This window comes from Haplochromis burtoni, unplaced genomic scaffold, assembly GCF_018398535.1.
Source record: "Haplochromis burtoni strain Fernald_Lab_line unplaced genomic scaffold, NCSU_Asbu1 Contig_172, whole genome shotgun sequence".
Classification (NCBI taxonomy): domain Eukaryota; kingdom Metazoa; phylum Chordata; class Actinopteri; order Cichliformes; family Cichlidae; genus Haplochromis; species Haplochromis burtoni.
The window spans coordinates 1,150,102-1,169,119 of NW_024582533.1; the positions used below are offsets into that span (position 1 = coordinate 1,150,102).

Consider the following 19,018-nt stretch of genomic DNA (forward strand, 5'->3'; position numbering starts at 1 on the left):
CAGGGGGTTAATTACTGTTTCTTACTCTTTGTTTTTTCTGCAGTTACGCACAAGCTTACAATCCCAGCTCTGGTATTCATATTTACTACAGCTGTTAAATATGAATAAATCTCACATCTGATCTCACGTTGTAAAACAGTTTAAACACCATCAAAGTTGCATAAATCCAAAACAAAAAAGCATGTGCGGAGGAAATCTGTGCACAAAGTTAGTGCCATGAAGCATTAGATGGAATTTGTGCAAACCCTTCTTCTGGGAAAAGGACAGGCGAGGCAGAAATGCGTCAATAATTCAGTCTCACATATCTCATATTTGACCTTACAGAAAAATTAATTCCCTTGTGTGGAAGTGAGTTTGAAGAGAGATGAAAACAGATGTTTGAGAAAAGGTGTAGATGGGGAAAAATAAAATAGCAAAATAAAAAAATAACAAAAAAGAAAAGAACAGCATCAGTATGAGAACCATGAGCTTTCACTCCTCTCTGCTGCATCCTCACTCACGTGTTGATTGATGGGATCACTTAGGCATAAAAAAGAGACAGCTACATCAGACTGGCAAAACATCTCAGCAATAAAGGCTTGTGTGCGTACCTATTGTGAATATATATTATACTAGTAACGTGTGCTAAACTCTCCCGTTCTATCTTTTTAATGAAAAGAATTCAATTTTTAATGTTGACAGCTGCCCTTGGCAGTCCTTGAAGGGTTTTAATAAACCAAAAACTCTAATCTCTTCTTCAATCTTAAACATATTCATCCCTACAATATGCCTTTCAGAAACCATAAACTGCCTCCTGCATGAAAAATGGGGAATAATCCACTCACACAGTGACCAATGTTGTATTGCAAAGTGCCCGTGTATTTTGGAATATCAAAAATCATGTACTGACTACTCATTTGAGGTGCACTTAGCAGTGGCAGTACATTAAAAGTCTTGATTTCCATATTACTGCCATCATTAGTGTTATTTTTGCATAACTTTCTGTCTGTTAAATCAATTAGGGAGGTCTCTAATAACCAGAATGGGTCTGCAGGTAAACTGGTTGAGGGAATCATTTGGAGTGATTAGCAAAGGTGCACAATGTGGTTTCAATGCATTCAGCTTTTATGCCTTAATGGAGACGAGCAAGCGTTGCCATTTTTGGATGTACTGCAGTTTTATTGGACAGTCTTATGCTTGCTTCTGTGTTTTTGTCTACCTGCTGTGATCCACACAGAGAAAGTAAGACTCAATCAGACACAGCAACATTAGCCTGATGACTTATATGTACTGAATCCATTGTGCCCATGACAACCATTGTGAGCCGAGCTTTGTCGGACATGCAATGACACAGCCCGCGAATTGTGTTATAGTAGACACAAAGAAAATCCATTTACTTGGTGGGGGCAACTGGAATAAGAGTATTTCACATTTCATTGTGTGAGATAGGCAGCATAATACATCATCTGTGATAAGAAGGTGTTGTTGTGAGTTTCAGCCAGATGGTTGTGTCTTTTTTCTGTCTGGGGAATGCTGTACTTTTATCCTTTGTGTTAGCTTAGCTCCCTGGCGGTAATGCTGCTGTTGGCAAATCTGTATGTACAGTGTCACCTGAAACTGAGTTTTCCATTAGTGATCATACCATCAAACGGAAATCTGGGTATAAAACGAATCCAGAGTTATTTGTAGTAATGAATAGGCAGGCTAGCTGTTTTTCTAGTCTCAGTCTTTATGCTAATGTGGGTTGGTTGGCCAATTGATTATTTGATCTCCCTTTTTTCCAAAACATTCTTGATATTCATTTGCAACGGCCGATACATTCATTGAGGTCCTTCTCCTTCTGTGTTTTGTGTCTCCCACTGGCATGTGTTTGTATATGTGTGCTTACCTCTTTCCAGAGTAGGTGCAGTCACTAGAGGACTTATGAAAAAGTACAAGTCTTAGCTGATGTCTTCAGCTGGACATGGCCCCAGCCTCAGTTGGGTGGTGGGGGTATGTGGCGAGGCGTGGTTCGTTGCGTGGGAAGCTCTGTATAAAAGTCTGTACTGGGTCCTGTTGTAGTCGTTGTTGTTGGTGGCGTATGGGCGGGTGGGAACTGAAAAGCTGCAGGTGCGAGTATTGTGGAAACCACAAGAGGAAATAAAGTGTGTGTTGACAAGTGTGATAATGTGGTGGGGTCCGTCATTCGTGCCACATTTATGTTTTAATGCTCTTAGTACTGCTGTTTATTTCTAACATGACAGTTCCACGTTAGAGCTCTGCAACATCAAACTGATACATTTAAACATTAAAGGTTGCTGTCAGCCTAATAAAGGATTTTTTATTCTGGCGATGAAACAGGCATTGTTGGTGATAGGCTACAAATGTAACTAATCAGTTTTCTAATCTGTGTTCCAGTGTCTGTAAGTCCAACAGTGTAACTCAGCAGCATTTGGACTAAGTGTACTTGTATACATGCACACTGCAGTGATAATGTGCTGCACAGTTTACTGTAAGTAGGCTTCATTCAGTAACGTTAAGCTTTACTGATCGCTTATATAAAAGTTATTTCTTCAGGAGAGAATCTATATCAGACTTAGAGGAAAGCAAATAAAAGAATCATGATTTTAAACTGAAGCTCTTCAGCCAGACAGTAAGACCCACTTCACCAAACCTCTCTGGTGCCTTATTGCTTAATTTTGATGAACCTCAATAGCGGCGGCTACAGTAGATATATATACAAAAATGTCTACTCCTTAGTCTGCCAAGCTCTAGGTTCCAAAATGCATAATGATGCAAATAATCATAAATATGGCACTGCATGTCCATGTTTTATGCACTAAAAGTTAGTTAGTATGTTGATACCTGAAGCCTGTGCCACCTTCTCTATTTTCAACCCCAAACAGAGCTGCTTGTTTGTTTTTTGTTTCAAAAATGGCTCTTGTCTAGAAAGTTCATGAAACCAAACAATTTTGAAGCAATTTTGCTTGTTTTATCATATAGCTATATAGAAACCACCTTCAGCAAACACATACTGCAACAAAAATGTACTACATGCACAGGATGGTTCACTTGTGCATATACCAGTTCTGGACTATTTAAGAGAGCATTCTCAGACTATACAATACTTTTGTTTATTTGGCTCCGTGGCATCGTACTGATACTTTCAGTGTTAGTGGCAGACAGAAGCAGGCTTTACATTTTTAAAACATGTCCTTTGGCTGTAATCCTTATTAAGCTGCATAGCATAACCATGACATTTAATACTCAGTAATAAACAGCTTTAAAATACCTACAGAGAGGCCAGTTTAAAAAGAATATTGACATGTTTTTGAACAAGAATCAATACAGCTCTGGGTCTTGGTGTAAAGCAGCAGAGATTATTTGGGTTTTCAACACATTTTCAGTTGCAACCATCTATCTTAGTCCACAAGTAGCTGTGAAAGGACACTTGATATCTGCAGTGTTTAGCGGAAAAGGGAAAGAATAAATGGTTTATGAACCATTGACCTCTCACAGACTGGCCTCTACACTGTGACTCAGATCTACAGTCTCTCTATAAAGCCCTTTTCACATCTCATAGAATGAAGGGAAGACCACAGGGAAAAACTACACACTTCAAATATGGTCTATAGAGTCAGAAAAAGAGGGAAAAGGGAAAAACTTTCTCTTTTAAAATACATTTTATTATGTAGAAACCAAAGACAAAATGTACATTATTAACATCATAATGGTAATCACAGACTGACGTTAATGAAGCTTGAGTTCTTTCAGAGAGTCGACTTCACACATTAGAAATGCTAATATCTTGTTCTAGTGTTGCAGTCAGCAGGTATAAAACAACACAACATGTTAACATCAAGAAAAACAATGCTATGATACAAACATAAAAAAGACTAGATTTCTGCATTCAGAATGAACCTCTATAAACAAATCCACCTACCCACACCCACTCGCACATATGGGTAATGTTAATGTAGTTTCAGTAAGAGGATTGCTTTAGGCCTAATTCTAATGGGATGTGTAGCAGGATTCACAAAACAACTGTACTTCACTCTGAGAATTAACTTTGTAATATACTACACAAAACATAGACGAAACACGAAAAGTAAAGCGTAACGAACGAAATTAGAATAAAGCAGACACTGTGTGCTGCATCGTTTCAGCCTCTTTTTAGTGTAACTAAACATTTCTGACGAGGTTAGCCACCTAGAGTTATCCTTAAAGGGTTGATTTTGAGACAGAAAGCTGTGGTTCGTGTGTTATTTCCCCTTCAATCGTCAGTCTTCTTAACCCATCACGAGTGTCATACAGTCAATCAAGAAGCTCTCTCAGAGGCCACTTGTGAACCAGGCTCCCCCAGAAATTACTGACTGACAATCTCCCCTCTTTAAAAGGCCAGATAATAATCTGATGCTTCAAATCACTGCACCAAGGTGATTTCCATTATTGTCTTTAATTAAAAGTCCATCAACATATTGTTTCATGCCAGAGCATAATAATGACTCCTTAACAATGGATCTCATAGGCAACCTGTGATCCGAACAGGAGACTCTGACTGAGGAAGAGCTCTTCTGGGTCTGTTGTTAGGGGCCCCTCTCCCCCATCCGCTGGGTTTCTGCGTAGTCCCAATCCCCCCGATCGTGTCAGAGTCTGAACCATTTCGTGATCGAGGAGAGCCTCCTTCATGCCCTTCTGTTGGACAAACCCGCTCATCATGGGACATGCAGACGAAGTGGAACCCAGGACCGGCTTGGCTCGGTTGAGTACGTACATCTCGTGGCCATGGTCATCGCGGTACTCCTCCAGCTGCGCAAAGGTGGTGGGTCCATCAGAGTAGTCGTTCACATAGAGGATGCTCTCTTCCTTGCTCGTGCAATAGGAGCCAGTGTCATCTTTCTGATACTGCTGGTGACGAGTGTAGATCATAATCAAGAGGAGAACAGCAGTGAGTGCCAGCAAGGAGATGCCAACAGCAATAGCAGTCTGTGTGGCAGGGCCCAGGGCATTAAAGTCCATGCTGTCTTGCTCATACAGAGGCTCCTGGCTAACATCCACAACCTCAGGCTGGTAAAAGGAGTTGGACGAAGATGAAACATAGGAGTGAGTGTTCAAACGAGGCCAAAACTGAGATGAATAGGAGGAAGAAGACATGTTGACTGCTAGGTGGAAAGTAACCCTAGCCACACCACCAGGGTTCCAGGCCTCGCATTCGTAGCGCCCAGCATGTGCTACGGTGACATTGCTGAGAAACAGCATGCCGCTGCCCATGTCTGGATCAAAGCTGTCCCTCTCGCCACCTTCCTCAGTTCCACGTACCGGCCCGTGGATTGCTCCAACACCTCCCACCTTGATCCCCCCACTGCTTGGTAAGGCTGTCACTGCTCCACCGGCCCCAGGCCTAAACAGCTCCCCATTGGGTCCCAGCTCTTGAACCAGGCCTCGAGGTGACAACTGTGGTTTACCATGGGAGGCTTTTTTCCAAGTCACTTGAGGCTGAGGGTATCCCGAGGCCTGGCAGGAGACTCGAAGACTCTCTCCTAGGCGAACGGTCAGGTGGCTTGGCTCGAGCTGCACTACTGGAGGGATGCAGACCAGACTGTTTGGAGGTACCTCCACCAGGCTGAGGTGGGAGAGGCGAGGAGGTTCAGAGCACATTAGCCGACGCTGCTCTGCAGAACTCAAGAGACGCTGTCCGTCTTCGCTTATCCAGGTTTTCAGCCAGCCAAGAGCGCAATCACAGCGCCATGGGTTCTCTATAGGGGAATGAAAGAAAGCAGTTAAGGAAACAGACATAAACGGAACGCAGTTTTCAAGGTCAAAATTAACCTAGCATAAATCTGATAGCATGGTGGAACGTAACCCTGGCCACCTGCATGATCTACTGAAGTGGATTTGTTAAATATATTTTTTTGTTCATGTAATATCAACTTTCTAATTCAATTCAATTAATCTATCCATCAATTCTCTTCCGCTTATCCAATCAGGGTCAAGGGGGGCTGGAACCTATCCCAGCTGCTGTAGAGTGAGAGGCGGGGTACACCCTGGACGGGTTGCCAGCCTGTCGCAGGGCTACCACAGAGAGACAGATAACCATTTGCACTCACATTTACACCTGTGGGCAATTTAGATTTACCAAGATTTCAAACCCAGGACATAAGAAACTTCCAGCATAACCAGGCTCTGCCGTGACCAGTTGAGGATAATGGGAGTGAGACAGGACAAAAAACATATTGTGGTGCTGTGGAGTTCTTTTGAGCCCACTGCAAGACCATGGGCCTTAGTAATCAAGACTAAATCATTGTTCATGTTTATAGTCACAGAGACATCATAGAGCTGTTTAAATAATAACAAAAACAGACTGTGTACATTTTTTACACTCTTTGGGACATATAGACAGTGACAAAAATGTCAAACTTGGAGAGAAGTTCACTCTTTGAATCCATTAATGCCTCTGTCATTAAATGTAATGAGTGTGAAGTTGGGATTGTTGCTTTCTTGGAAGTTACAGTAAGGGTCAGTCCAACTTTAGAAAAGTGTGGGAGGAGGGATTACCAGATTTTATCTGAGTAAACAGGCTCCTCCACATGAGGTCCCATTAATTAGCTGTTTTGTTAATTTAGTTGGCTTTTTCCTCTGGTTTTAATTCTCGGAAGTCTGCCTGCTGTGACCCGCTGTTATAATTTCATTGGTAGAGTGTGAATTTCAGTGGTTGGAAATACATTATTGCAGGGGTGTGAGTTATTCAGAAGTGTGGAAAGAGAGAAGTTTTTCAAGGCACCTTGAATTAAAATCAGTGTTGGATGATTCTATCATATTATAGTAACACTTAATATAATCTAGGAATTCTACCTACCTGTAACACGGAGCACCTGCAGACTGACAAGCGGTTTGAGTGATGAAGCTCCCAGGGTGCGGAGGTGATTCCTGCTGAGGTCCAGCAAGGCCAGAGACGACAATCCAGACAAGGCTTGCTCAGCTAGCAGCTCAATGCTGTTTTCTTGCAAGTGGAGTTCCTGCAGACGCTGCAGACAGCAAAAATGGCACAAAGCAGGGGAAGCAGAGGTAAGTATAAAATGTGCAAGTTCATAAGGGATAGAATTATCCAGTATAGTGACAGGAGGGTGTCTCAGCTCCACCTGAGTCAGTCTGTACTGTATCACCACATGCTAGGGATTAAGGAGACATCAGTCACGAATAAGACTTAGGCTACGCTCCCACTGCAGCTCTTAATGTTCAATTCTGATTTTTTGATCAAATCCAATTTTTTTGTCTGCTTGTTCACACTACAAATAAAATGCGACAGCAAACGCACTCTAGTGTTAACCCTCAAAGCGGCCCGCATGTGCAAAAGAAGACGTCACACACAACTCGCTCTGTTTAGACCCAGACCAAACAGTATTGTTTGACTGATGGCCCTTAATATAAAGACTTGTTTCGGACTTTACGTTTCCCAATTTTGCTTTAAGTTATAAAGTTATTTTGTTATTTACATATGGCCCAATAATTATCCTTATTGCTGTTTTTTGAGGAGCGGTGCTTCAAAGGATAGTTGCAGATTTCTGTCAGAATCTGCAGATTATACAGTACAAATAAAATGTTCACGTTTCTCCAACGTTGTCTTCCCGACAGTTTCACTGGATGGTAAATGGCCTGCATTTGTATAGTGCTTTACTCAGTCCCTAAGAACCCCAAAGCGCTTTACACTACATTCAGTCATTCACCCATTCACACACACATTCACATTGTAGCCACAGCTGCCCTGGCGCTTCTCCGGCGCTGATAATTGGCGTCTGGATTTAATGCAACATGACCATTCAAACAGCAGTCACTTTCTAAAACATCAGCTATGTATCGGATTCAGTACCACATACGAAAGTGACCCAGGTCGGATTTGAAAATATCGGATTTGTGCTGTTCACACTGTCATACCATGATCGGATATGGGTCACATAGGGTCAAAAAAGTCAGATTTGATGCGCTTTCGCCTGCAGTGTGAACATAGCTTTAGATTTGAAGACATCATTCTGTAAAAACATTCTATATTTGTTTCCTAGAACACCTATTTCAAAGTTTGCATTAATTATTTCCAACTAATACATTCGGGCTGACACAACCTAACCTGTAGTCCTCTGAAGGTGTGGTCCTGGACTCGAGTGATCTGGTTGCCGGCGAGATACAGGATCCTTAGGTGCTCCAGACCCCGAAACATATCAGAGGTAACCAGGTGGATGAGGTTACCATTAAGGGCCAGCTCCAGCAGCTGCCCCTGCCCGAGAAAAGCCCCGGGCTCCAGGGCTGAGATGCTGTTGTTCTGCAGGTATAGATAATGGAGGCTGCCAAGGCGAGTCAGGTCCTGAAGACGGATCTGCACTATCGCGTTGTCCTGGAGGAAAATGGTCTTTATGGACGACAGGGTAAATGAAATTAGCAGAGTGATCACACATTGATTACATTAGGGAAACAGAAGATAGGATGTGAGGTTTCATCTGAGGTTTGTTTTGTACAAGAAAATGAGTGTGGCTTATAGCTGTGCTGCACTCAGCGGGTAGAAATTAACCACACAATGGATTAAACCAGAAACAGATCCACCTTGAAACACTGTCTCACTGGGCTGTGCATGTTAAATGTAGTCATGTGTGGTGTTCCATGTACCGCAGAATGAACTAGTTCACAGTTATGATAATCTTACAAATTCTAATGATGTCTGTATGCTCTAAACCTATCATCGGTAATCATTGTTCATCTGATCTTTCTCAAATCTGGCATATGTGTTGCTGAGAATCCAAATAACATCCAAAGTATGTAAGCTTCAGATAGGTTTGGCTGAGTGGTTCTCATATCAGCTCACTTGTCTGCGATCCTACTCTCCCAATAGGATCCATCACTAATTTCAAGTCATAATGAATACAACATGATTTTAATTGAGTAAAATGCGTTGACTTAACAAACCGGAACTTTGACCCTGAGAGATCTGCACTCCACTGTGAGGCTGGAAGCGCGACAGCCGGAGGGACAGCCCAGAGACAGCTGAGGGTATGCTTTACTATGTTACTGAAAAGTTTCAAGCCTCTGTTTCTGAACCAGATCTGCCCCTTTGCCCTACACGTTCAGTTTCAAAACACCGGGTGAAGACATAGACATTCAAAATCAGGCTTCATATTGAGCCTCCACAATGAGTGATGTCACAGTGGCTAGGTCCATCTTTTATTTACATCTTTTAGCTGCAGCCAACAATCTGCCTGTTCTGCAGAGCCCCATTTTGAGCCGGCACAGTCACACCCACGCACATTCTGCGAGTGCAACCTTCTTGTTGTCAGTATATGATTACCTGCATGTGATGTGTTTAGGGGCCATCTGTAAATTGAGAAGGACATGGGTTATATTCTGCCTGAATGAGCACTGTGGTAGTAATGGTAGTTGGTTGCGTTTCACGTGTCTTAGTCAGAAATCACAGGTCTTTTAAGTCAGCATATCCCCAAAAAAGAACATTAGACTGAGTTTTTTTATGAGACGTGCTTTCTGCGTTGGATCTGGCATGCACAATTTTGCAGCTTGATTGGTAATATGCATTCATCTGTGACGCTTCCTTGGAAGAAAACATGGGGGCCACGAGGTAAAGTGTGATGGACGAGATAGACCTGCTGATTGAGGTTAATGGAACAATTTATGCAGGGCATGCTTTACATTAATATTCATGAGCTGCAGTGATGTTGGGGGGGTGGGTTTGAACCCAAGAGGAAAAAAAAACCACGGCATAATGTTAAACATCTTCGCAACAGATGATCAGAGCGTGTGCAAGAGTCGCGCTCTGAGCAAGAATGAATAATTACACAGCCAACAGCGCAGCCCTTCCCTCAGGCTTACATCAAAGAGGGTCACGGTGAATTGATTAACCACAATCATTTCAGGGTAATAAGAATGGATCAGAGAGGAAGTCAACTGAAAACCTCTGGTGTGCATGTGTGTGTGTTTGGATGGGGCGGGGGCACGGGCAACTAGTGCTCTAACATACAGTCCAACTGACCTCGGTGACAGACGGGATGCCCTGTGGGATTTCTTTGACCCCGAGAGATCCGCATTCCACTGTGAGGCTGTAGCAGCGACAGCCGGAGGGACAGCCCAGGGACGGCTGCGGGATGAGGACTAGGATGATCAGGATTAGTCTGGAGAACCACAAGAGGCCCATGACGGCTTTACAGTAGGTCTTCAGAGGCAGAACCTGAAAAGAGAAGATGGGAAAAAAGGGGAAAACATTTCTCTCTTCTTGGTTAATGCACTTTATTCTCAAAGCGGAGACTGACAGCAGCTCCAGATGTGCTGTTAAAGCATATAACTGTGAAATGGCAAGGGAGGATTGACAAGAAAGCAAGCAAAAACAAGCGTATCTCTTCATCCCCAGCTATTATCCATTCAACTGTGTCTATTCTGCGGGACTGCAGCAGCTTCTATTATAGGCTTCAATTAATTAAAGATGTGATAAAAGATGTTCAGGTTGCCTCAAGGACCTCTCTCTTGTCTGCTTAATGCATGCACAAACACACTCTCCCTCATTTTCGGTCTCTTTCTTTGTCTTACAATCACGCACACACACAATTGTGTAGCAAAGAGTCACGGTCTCTGTTTTGAACTCTGTAATCTCAGAAAGCACATTTACCTCCTCAAAGCAACTCTCCAGTGGTAACCAGCTCTAATCATCTGATCAAAACCATCAGCATCGGCTGCTCGCTGCACCTTACAGCAACGTCTTGCTTTGATATAAACCCATCGCAGAGCAACTCATCCATGCACTTCTTTTTTTCCGCCCGTTTTGGTTTTTTTTCTTTTTTTTTTTGCATCTATACGGTCCAGAAGGGATTTATTGTTCTGCTTGGTTGCTCACATCAAAACTCAATGCTGGCCGGCAGTGTTCAAAATAGTTAATCTGCAGCAGGTCACACGAGGATACCGGAGGGCTGGAGATATAATATGCACTGAAATGTCACACTGAGCCTGTCATTCTGTCCCCGTGACAGCAGGTTGATTTACCGTGCTTTACTGTGCCACCTGCCTCGTCCTGGAGCAGCTTCTTCCAGCAGAGAAGACGATGTCTCATTGATCCAATCTAAAATCTCACATTGTTAGAAAACATTCGCTCGTAACATTCCCCCGTTAAGCTTGTCTAACTTGTGAAAAATCCTAGTTTACTTAAAGAGTCTCCCGGACAGATAACTGATAGTATTTGCATCTTGCTTGGAACGATCTGAAGATCGTTTAGTCTATTAATCATCAGAATGCACACAGCTCTCATTAAAGCTAAATGATGAAAGGGTCCTGTGCCTGAAATAAACTGTGACTGATAAATATTTCATTTGCCGGGTGTTTGAACTCTTCTGTCGGACCGATATCAAGCCTGTCCACGCCATAGGCAGCGTTATAATCCAGACGAAATGCCTAAGCGTAAAAGTACTGGGATTGCTGTTTCAGTGGCTGAGAAGTAATTCTCAGTGCGGTCACGCTGCAGTATTAAGCAAATACGAAATAAAACTGGATTTTTTTTTTTTTTTTTAACATTGTGTGTTTCATTTAGAGCGCATTTGCAAGGGTAGCCAGCTTGATTAATACAATGTGACCTACATAAGCTTTTCAATCGTCTCCTCTCACCAAAAAAACACTTATTAACAAAAGCGTGCCATTTCCTCTCTGGAGCTCGCCAAACAAGCATGCAGAGAAATTAGGTATTTCTATTGTTGGGAAGAGAAAGCACAAAAATTGAATTCTGAATTAGGCCTTGGTCTGTCATTGAGCCTTTGTTACTTCTCACAGTGAGATGACTTCTAAATAGCTTTGACTTAACTTGAAAAGTGTCAGAAGGGGAACCGGAGAGGAAGACGCCTGCCCTCGGCTAAGAATACACTCAGAACAGGGTGCACAGTCAGATATTTGTTGTTAGAACATGAGCCCAACATCAATGCAAACGACGCACTGCCAGAATACAGCTCGTGCATTTCTCTCCTTGCTTCCAGGGCTGCTCAGTTTTTTAAAAACCGCACGCATACAGAGTCTGGATGGCCCACACACAAAGGGTACCCATGGAGTCATCAGGTTCTGCAAACTGAAAGGACTCAGTGACAAAAATAACACAACGGGCGGGGGCAGGCTTCTTTAAATAATGCTGCTGACACTTGTTTTGCAGTACAATGTATACTCCACTTTTTCTAGATTCAGCAGAGACTTGACTCTTATCTTTTGTTTTGCTGATGTGGGATTTTGGTGGTAAGAGGTCAATTTGTTCATTTCTGTCTCGGTAATCCCTCGCGGAACACGCGGTAATCTGCACAATCAGATGCTTGTTAGCTAAGCCTCTGTCTGTGCTGTCCACGTTTTTGTGGAGGGAGGCGCTTTGTTCGGCATTAAAAAAAAACGAGGTCAGCAATATATCTTTATTGACCACGTGGGAAAGTGTACATAAGATGATTAAGGCTTGTTGGTTTGTAGAGCGAGCCAAGAGTCAGGGAGAGAGCGGCCGCAGAGACCTGCCAGGGCAGATGTCAGTCAACAAATGCCAAAGGAAATCTAATAAACCTGGCATCACACAAAGCCCTGCTCAGCATTCACCAGCAGCTCCTAACGTCCGCCCACGCACATCTCTGCAAACATTATTTTGCACTGGACTTGTTTATTTGGGCATTTCTGAATTACAAATGTCTCTTTTGCTCTTGACACAGTGATCTGTTTCTGCAAAAAAAATCATCACCCACTGGTGAACAGTTACATTCTGGCTGACCAAACACTCACAGCGCCGACAGCTCGCTCTTGTTTTTGCCAAGAAGGGTAGGTGTTGATATGTCAGAGGTGCAGCAGACTAGCCAGAGTGCTGGAGGCGGGAATCAAAGTTCACATTCCCGCGTTGCCATCGGTGCAGGTCGGCCTCATCCGTTGTTATGGTAACTCTCGCAATCAGGGAAGTTTCTGCTTGCAGGGCCTGAAGGCCAGCCACAGTTCCTGTGAGCTGCTGTTAGGCAAACAACTCTGCAGAAATAGAAGCTGTCATTTCCAGGGGAAAATTGCTCACAGGCACTTGAGCTATGTGATGACCCAGAGCTAAATTGTAAATTCTCTCTCTCGCTCTCTTTTTTTGGTTCTGAATCTCTTTCTCTTTTTCCAGCTTCAACTTTTCCCTCCCTCTTTCTCTCCTTGTTCCCTTCACAGTTTCCTTGAAAAGCCGCCATCATTTTCCCTTTCCATAGTCTCTGACCTCTCTCTTTTCTCATCGCCCGTCCTTCAGCTCTGACTGACAGGTGCTAAATCATTTGTCTCCGAGCATCCTTTTGTCCACAAATAAACCGAGGGCCAAGGCTCCGGCAGTGCACTGTGGCACTAACCCAAGAGTAACACACTGACTTTGAGAGATAGTCTTGTTGGTGCGCACCAAAATGCACAAACACACACAGGAGCGCTCATGAACATGCAAAGCACGCCTACAATACAACACTCATATACAAGCACCAGCCACCAACGTTCAGGGACACACACTCTTGACTGGCAGACGCACACACACATAGAGGAAGACGCTCATATGCTTATGCGCTCGCACATCTTGTCTACAACCAGCAGCAGCTATCATCATTCACAGACACAGACAAGTCAAACACTCACATATTTTTGTGTCAGCGGTAAAGGAAGCTCTGCTCAGTTAATAAGTCTGCATTGATTTCTTTATTTTTCCACTATTACTCCGTCCAGTTGGGCTCTGCAACCATTGATTTTCACCGTGAAAGCAGTGGGGAGGGGAGCTGGCATTTGTGAATGTCTGTGTTGAGGAGAAACAGAGTAAATGACTGCATGTTGCTTATTGCTGGGTTACTTGTGTGTGTGTGTGCCTGTCTGTGTGTGTCTAGCTCACTGTCAGGTTGCCTCGAGCCAAATCACCCTCTGAGCAGCAGCAGCACTCCGCCACCGCTCCCAGAGGAGCATTTACTCTAAAACCTTCACTCCCTCTCCGCGTACTAAGACAAACTCGATAAATCTTTGCTATTTAAGAGTTCACATGATAAACTGCTGTGACACGTCTGTCTGTGACGTGGAGGCTGTTGTTGCTAATGTAAGCTGGCAAGCAGATAGACTCTGAAGGTATTGACATATTCTGCACGGAGCCTCGAATAAACCCACAAACTCTGATTTTGTTTTGAGGTTCATGCGACGCTTTATACAGGCTGCTGCTCTGGCTGAAACTGCAACCACGAGCGGAGCAATTTAGAAATATCAGCTTACGGTGTCTCTCGCAGGCTCAACAAGTCTGTGTGCTGGAATCCTTGCAAGTCAGTTTGATTTGCGACTGATAATTGAGAACTAAAAGCACAGCGGCGACTGCAGCGCTGCATAATCAATATTCCATTTTCCACATAAGATTTATTTTTATGCCTTCATGGTCCGGGAAGGGTGGCTGAAACATCACGTCATAATTGCTCACAGCTCAGGAGAAGGTTTTCGACCCGTTTTAGCCTTGCGACTTGTTTTCTGTTGCTCCATGCCTTCTTTTTCGTTTTTTTCTCCCCCAAATCTGGTTAGTATGATGAAATACAAGCAACACTGCAAAAGCAGTGTGTTAGAAAATGTCTGACATAAAAATAAGGCTGCTGCTATATCACATGTATATCTTATTTTAAATGAATAGAACAAACTAATGTGGCCAAAAATGTAACAAGTTTAAATTCATAGTTTTTTAAAATGCATTTTAAACCTTTTTTCTAGGATGTGCTTTTGCTTCTGTTTTGCTATTTTTGACAATTAAATTGTACTCAGACAACAGGTGTAGAGTGCGACCCTAACTGACAAAGTACACACGGCTAACAATTCAAAGGAAACCAGATAAAGTAATAAATCAGCCATTGTATTTGCACCACCATGAAGGTGCCGTACACAGTCCACTATATACTGTATACTGACCATGGATGGATATCCAGATGGATTTAATGCAAAGCAAAAGCATTTCATTTCCACTAACCAAGAACCTTTTATAAAAGAATACAGAGCATGAAACTGCTGCCCACTTACTAACAGACTACATGATTATAATAAGAGGCAAACACACATACATCAGTCTGGGAACCTCACTAACTAGCCTCTGGGAGGAGGAGCCAAATTTCCAGGTCTTCTGCTTTAGCCACGATATCAGTATATCCAGGTCTATGCTTGCTATTTGATGGATTGGTGATGGATTACCTGCTCAAACATGATTGGTTAAGTCAGACTCAGACCACAAATACAATGCAGACAGTTTCAGTTAGCGAAACTTTGGCCCATTGTCTTCAGTTTCTTCCGATTCATGTGGAGACACTTGCTTGTAGACGCTGCACAAACAGTAAACACCATGTTTAAATCTCTTACAAATTTTCTAACAAGCTCCAAAGTTACAGCACTTTGTAATAACCAACATGAGTATATGTGTGTGTAAGCAGATGGACGTTGTCTGGACGGCCTTAATACTTGTTTTTAAAAAAACAGGTGGGCTGTCAGTGACATAAATCACCACACTGTTAACCTGAATGCCATGTTTCGTGTTCTTTTTTCACTAACAGCTGAGCTTTGTTTTCACTTTGAGTTGACTAGCTTTTAGGTTAGGAGTCGGCACCTGCTTTGGTTTAAGCTACAATGATTAGACAAGTGCAGCAACTGTATCACAGCCGCCTTTATCATTTATGGCACAGATTCAACATTCCCCAGAGATTTTGGTCCACATTGATGTAATAGCATCACACAGTTGCTGCAGATTTGTCAGCTGCATATCCATTATGCAAATCCCCTCTTCCACCACATCTGGGGATTGTAGAGACCATCTGACCTCATTGTCATGTTCAAGAAACCATTCGATATAAGTTGATCTGAGCTTTATGACACGATGTGTTATCCTGCTGGAAGCAGCCATCATGAGATGGGTACACTGTGGTCAATACTCGGGTAGGTTACGGTGTTTAAATAATGTTCAAAGTGTGCCAAGAAAATATGCTCAACAGTATTACAGCAGCAGCAGCAGCCTGAATCATTAACATAAGGGAGGATCGATCCATGCTTTCACTTTGTTTATGCCCAGTTCTGACCCTACCATCTGGATGAGAAACAGACTCATCAGATCTAGCAACATTTTTCCAATCTTCTGTTGTTTACTTTCAGTGGTCCCATGCGAATAGTAGCCTCAGTTTCCTGTTGTCAGCTCACAGGAGTGGCACCTGGAGTGATCCTCTACTGCTCTAGCCCATCTGCTTCAAGTTGTGGCTTCAGAGATGCTCTTCTGCCACCTTAGTTGTTACAGGTGGTTATTTGAGTTGCTGTTGCCTTCCTGTCTGCTCCAAGCAGTCTGGCCATTCTCCTCTGACCTCCGGTTTCAACAAGACATTTTGGTTCAGCGAATTGCCACTCGCTGGATATTTTCTCTTTGTTCGACCGTTCTGTGTAAACCCTAGAGATGGTTGTGCAGGAAAATCTCAGCAGTTTCTAAAGTACTCAGACCAGCCCCCGTGGCTTTCACAACACCACTATAATGGTCACTTAAATCACCCCTCTTCCCCACTCTAATGCTCGGCTTGAACTTCAGCAGATCGTCTTGATCATATCTGCATGCCTAAATGTGCTGAGCGGCCAAAACTGAGTGGGTACTTAGAGCAAGCTGTTTCTTGTATCCAGTCCTTATGATAAGCCAAACTAACTTTGGCTCTAACTTCATCTTTACAGCTGCGAGCATGGTGTCAATCTTCCTGCCTGAAGAAATGATAGTTAAGTGCAAATTTTGAGAGAACAATAAACATAAATGAGCCAATTGTGTGTTTGTGTATGCGTGCCTCAATTACTCACTTAGTAAACACTGCTGGCAGCAGGCTGTGTCACCTTTTCGAACACAACGTCACACATACGCATGTGCTCTCTCACAACTTTTTTCCATTTTCACAGACATTTTCCTTCAGCCTCTCTCTGTCGCACACTGTCCATTCTAATTGTCAAGCTTGGTGGATGCGATCAGTCCTAGCCGTTTTTCTCACAGTAGCCACATCTGACAGGCTGCCTAATTTGCCCCAGATTAAAATAAGCAGTTTGACTGATTGATTTATTTTAATATTTATATACATTTTGGTCCGTTTTCATCAGTCGGGCTTCAAACCTCTTGTTTTTCTGCTGTGCCCAGTACGACACTGACAAACACCACTCACGTTTGAAGGTTTAAGGATGGATGAGATCAGACAAGTTTGAAGGCAAATGCTGGGAAGACAGATCATCCTGTATGGCAAAGCAGAACAATCCCTTCCATTTTTATATTTCCCTGGATTTGACAGAAGCATTAACTTGAATGGATTTTCTTTTCCTATGCGACTGTTTTCTTTTAAGCGGCTGCCCCCCCCACCCCCTCCCCCGTTGTTCTGGATGGACGAATCTGAATTGTAAATATTGTTTATAGCAGTCGAGTTGAAAGTGCAGGTATTACTCAAGCAGCAGTGAAACTGTGTGTGAAAGCGTATGTGTCCAGAAATGAAATGAAATGAAATGCTCCGATAATGATTGCTTATCATCCATCTATATTGCACTTCTGTAATACTTGGGTGTGCAGTGGTTGTCTGCGGTAGGAGCCACTGAATCCTCATAAATTATGTTTCTTTGTTGCCATGGAAGTGACAGCATCTGCTGACTCCAAGTAATGGATGTCAGGTGTGTGTCAAATTGCACTCTGACACCTAGCCTATACTGTGGTTATCTGTACAGTCTGGCATACAGGCAGGAATTAATGAAACTTTAACAGAATCTGCTTCTTTTTTTTTCTCATGAATTTCTTATTTCAGCTGATCTTTGCCATCTGCCCGTATCAAGTCAGGCCAGAATTGAGGGTACTATACAATTACAGCCATGAGACATTTCAGTCATCATTGTCTGGCAGACAGTAGCCAATGAAAAATTAAACATCTCTGCAGCCGTAAGAAGTCAACTTGTCCGTACGGATATGTCCACGGAAGACAGATTCCCCACCCTCAGAGTTAAACAAACGAGGTCCTATCTAGGGGGGGGGGGGGGGTTGCTATTTGGCTCCACACCGCTTCATGTGCAGAATAGCAATTAAGCAGAGGCAAGCACATTACAACTCTTGACATTAGGGAAGAGAGACCTCTAAAATTCCAAATAAGAAAGCAGGGTGGTCTTCCTGTAGGGTTACACTACTGCATGCTAATCATATATCACTCTTGGTCCCTCACTTTAAAATATCTCCAATAGCAGCAGCAGCTCGTCAGATAATCTGGATATGCTCCAGCTCTGTCTGCAGTGACATTAGTGTAAGTTGTCTGAAAGGTATTCTACAGTCTAAGAGAACTGTTTAAGCATCGTAGCGCTGACACATGAGGACAAAGTTCCAAATCACTGCTGTGACCGGATTGCTAATTAATCATGCCTGGAGTTCTGTGTCAAGACAAACAGCAAGAACCTTTGACAGCTGGTCAAACAGTGATGACCCAGTTTATCCGGCAGACCCAGTGCAGTGAGATACAACCGCTCTGCAGCGGAACCCAGAATATGTGACGCTCATCATTCCTCAAATTTTTTCTTTTCTTTTCTCTTTGACAGGTGTTGATTCTGTTTCATGGCGGCTGCCTTTTGTGCTGCTGTTGAGCTGTATAGGTCATTATTTATTTATGTGCACTCACTGGCCCATTTGTTAGGTACACCTGCAAAGTATAATGCTGTGCAATGCAATAACCCTGTTATAGTAGTCATGTATACAAAGGTGCGTTTTGAGTGATGCGTGTGTCAATACGGAATTGGACTTGCAGTATTTGTTCTCGATATGTGTGTTATATGTGTTGTATACCGGGAGGTATTTACATTTTTTGTCCGTCTCATGTACAATCATTGTAACAAAAAAGAGAAACAAACAAAAATCTGGCATCATGTAAGGAGAAGTGAGCAGATGCACCAGACTGATTTGAACTACACAAGCATACACAGCAATAACAAGTGATTTAGCATACACACAGTTAGACAGACTTTCCATGTGAGGACTTTACAGTAGGCTGCTGAATTTGAAGTCTGTAGGGCATGCTAC

General features: G+C 43.0%; 1 protein-coding gene across 2 annotated transcripts in view; it reads right to left on the reverse strand.

Moving 5' to 3' along the window:
- Nucleotides 1-3,607: 3,607 nt before the first annotated feature.
- The window catches only part of LOC102302164 (leucine-rich repeat-containing protein 24), a 16,441-nt gene continuing 1,030 nt past the window's right edge, over nucleotides 3,608-19,018 (reverse strand). Inside the window, exons 2-5 of one of the 2 annotated variants that reach the window (XM_005933633.3) lie at nucleotides 9,986-10,180; nucleotides 8,081-8,359; nucleotides 6,815-6,983; nucleotides 3,608-5,714 (exon numbers count right to left, since the gene is read on the reverse strand). In XM_005933633.3, the coding sequence (XP_005933695.1) occupies nucleotides 4,468-5,714; nucleotides 6,815-6,983; nucleotides 8,081-8,359; nucleotides 9,986-10,147 (1,857 nt within the window). In that variant the 5' untranslated portion in view covers nucleotides 10,148-10,180 and the 3' untranslated portion in view covers nucleotides 3,608-4,467. Of the gene's footprint in view, nucleotides 5,715-6,814; nucleotides 6,984-8,080; nucleotides 8,360-9,985; nucleotides 19,013-19,018 lie in introns of those variants that run through there. The other variant, XM_005933632.3, reaches the window with a different exon arrangement.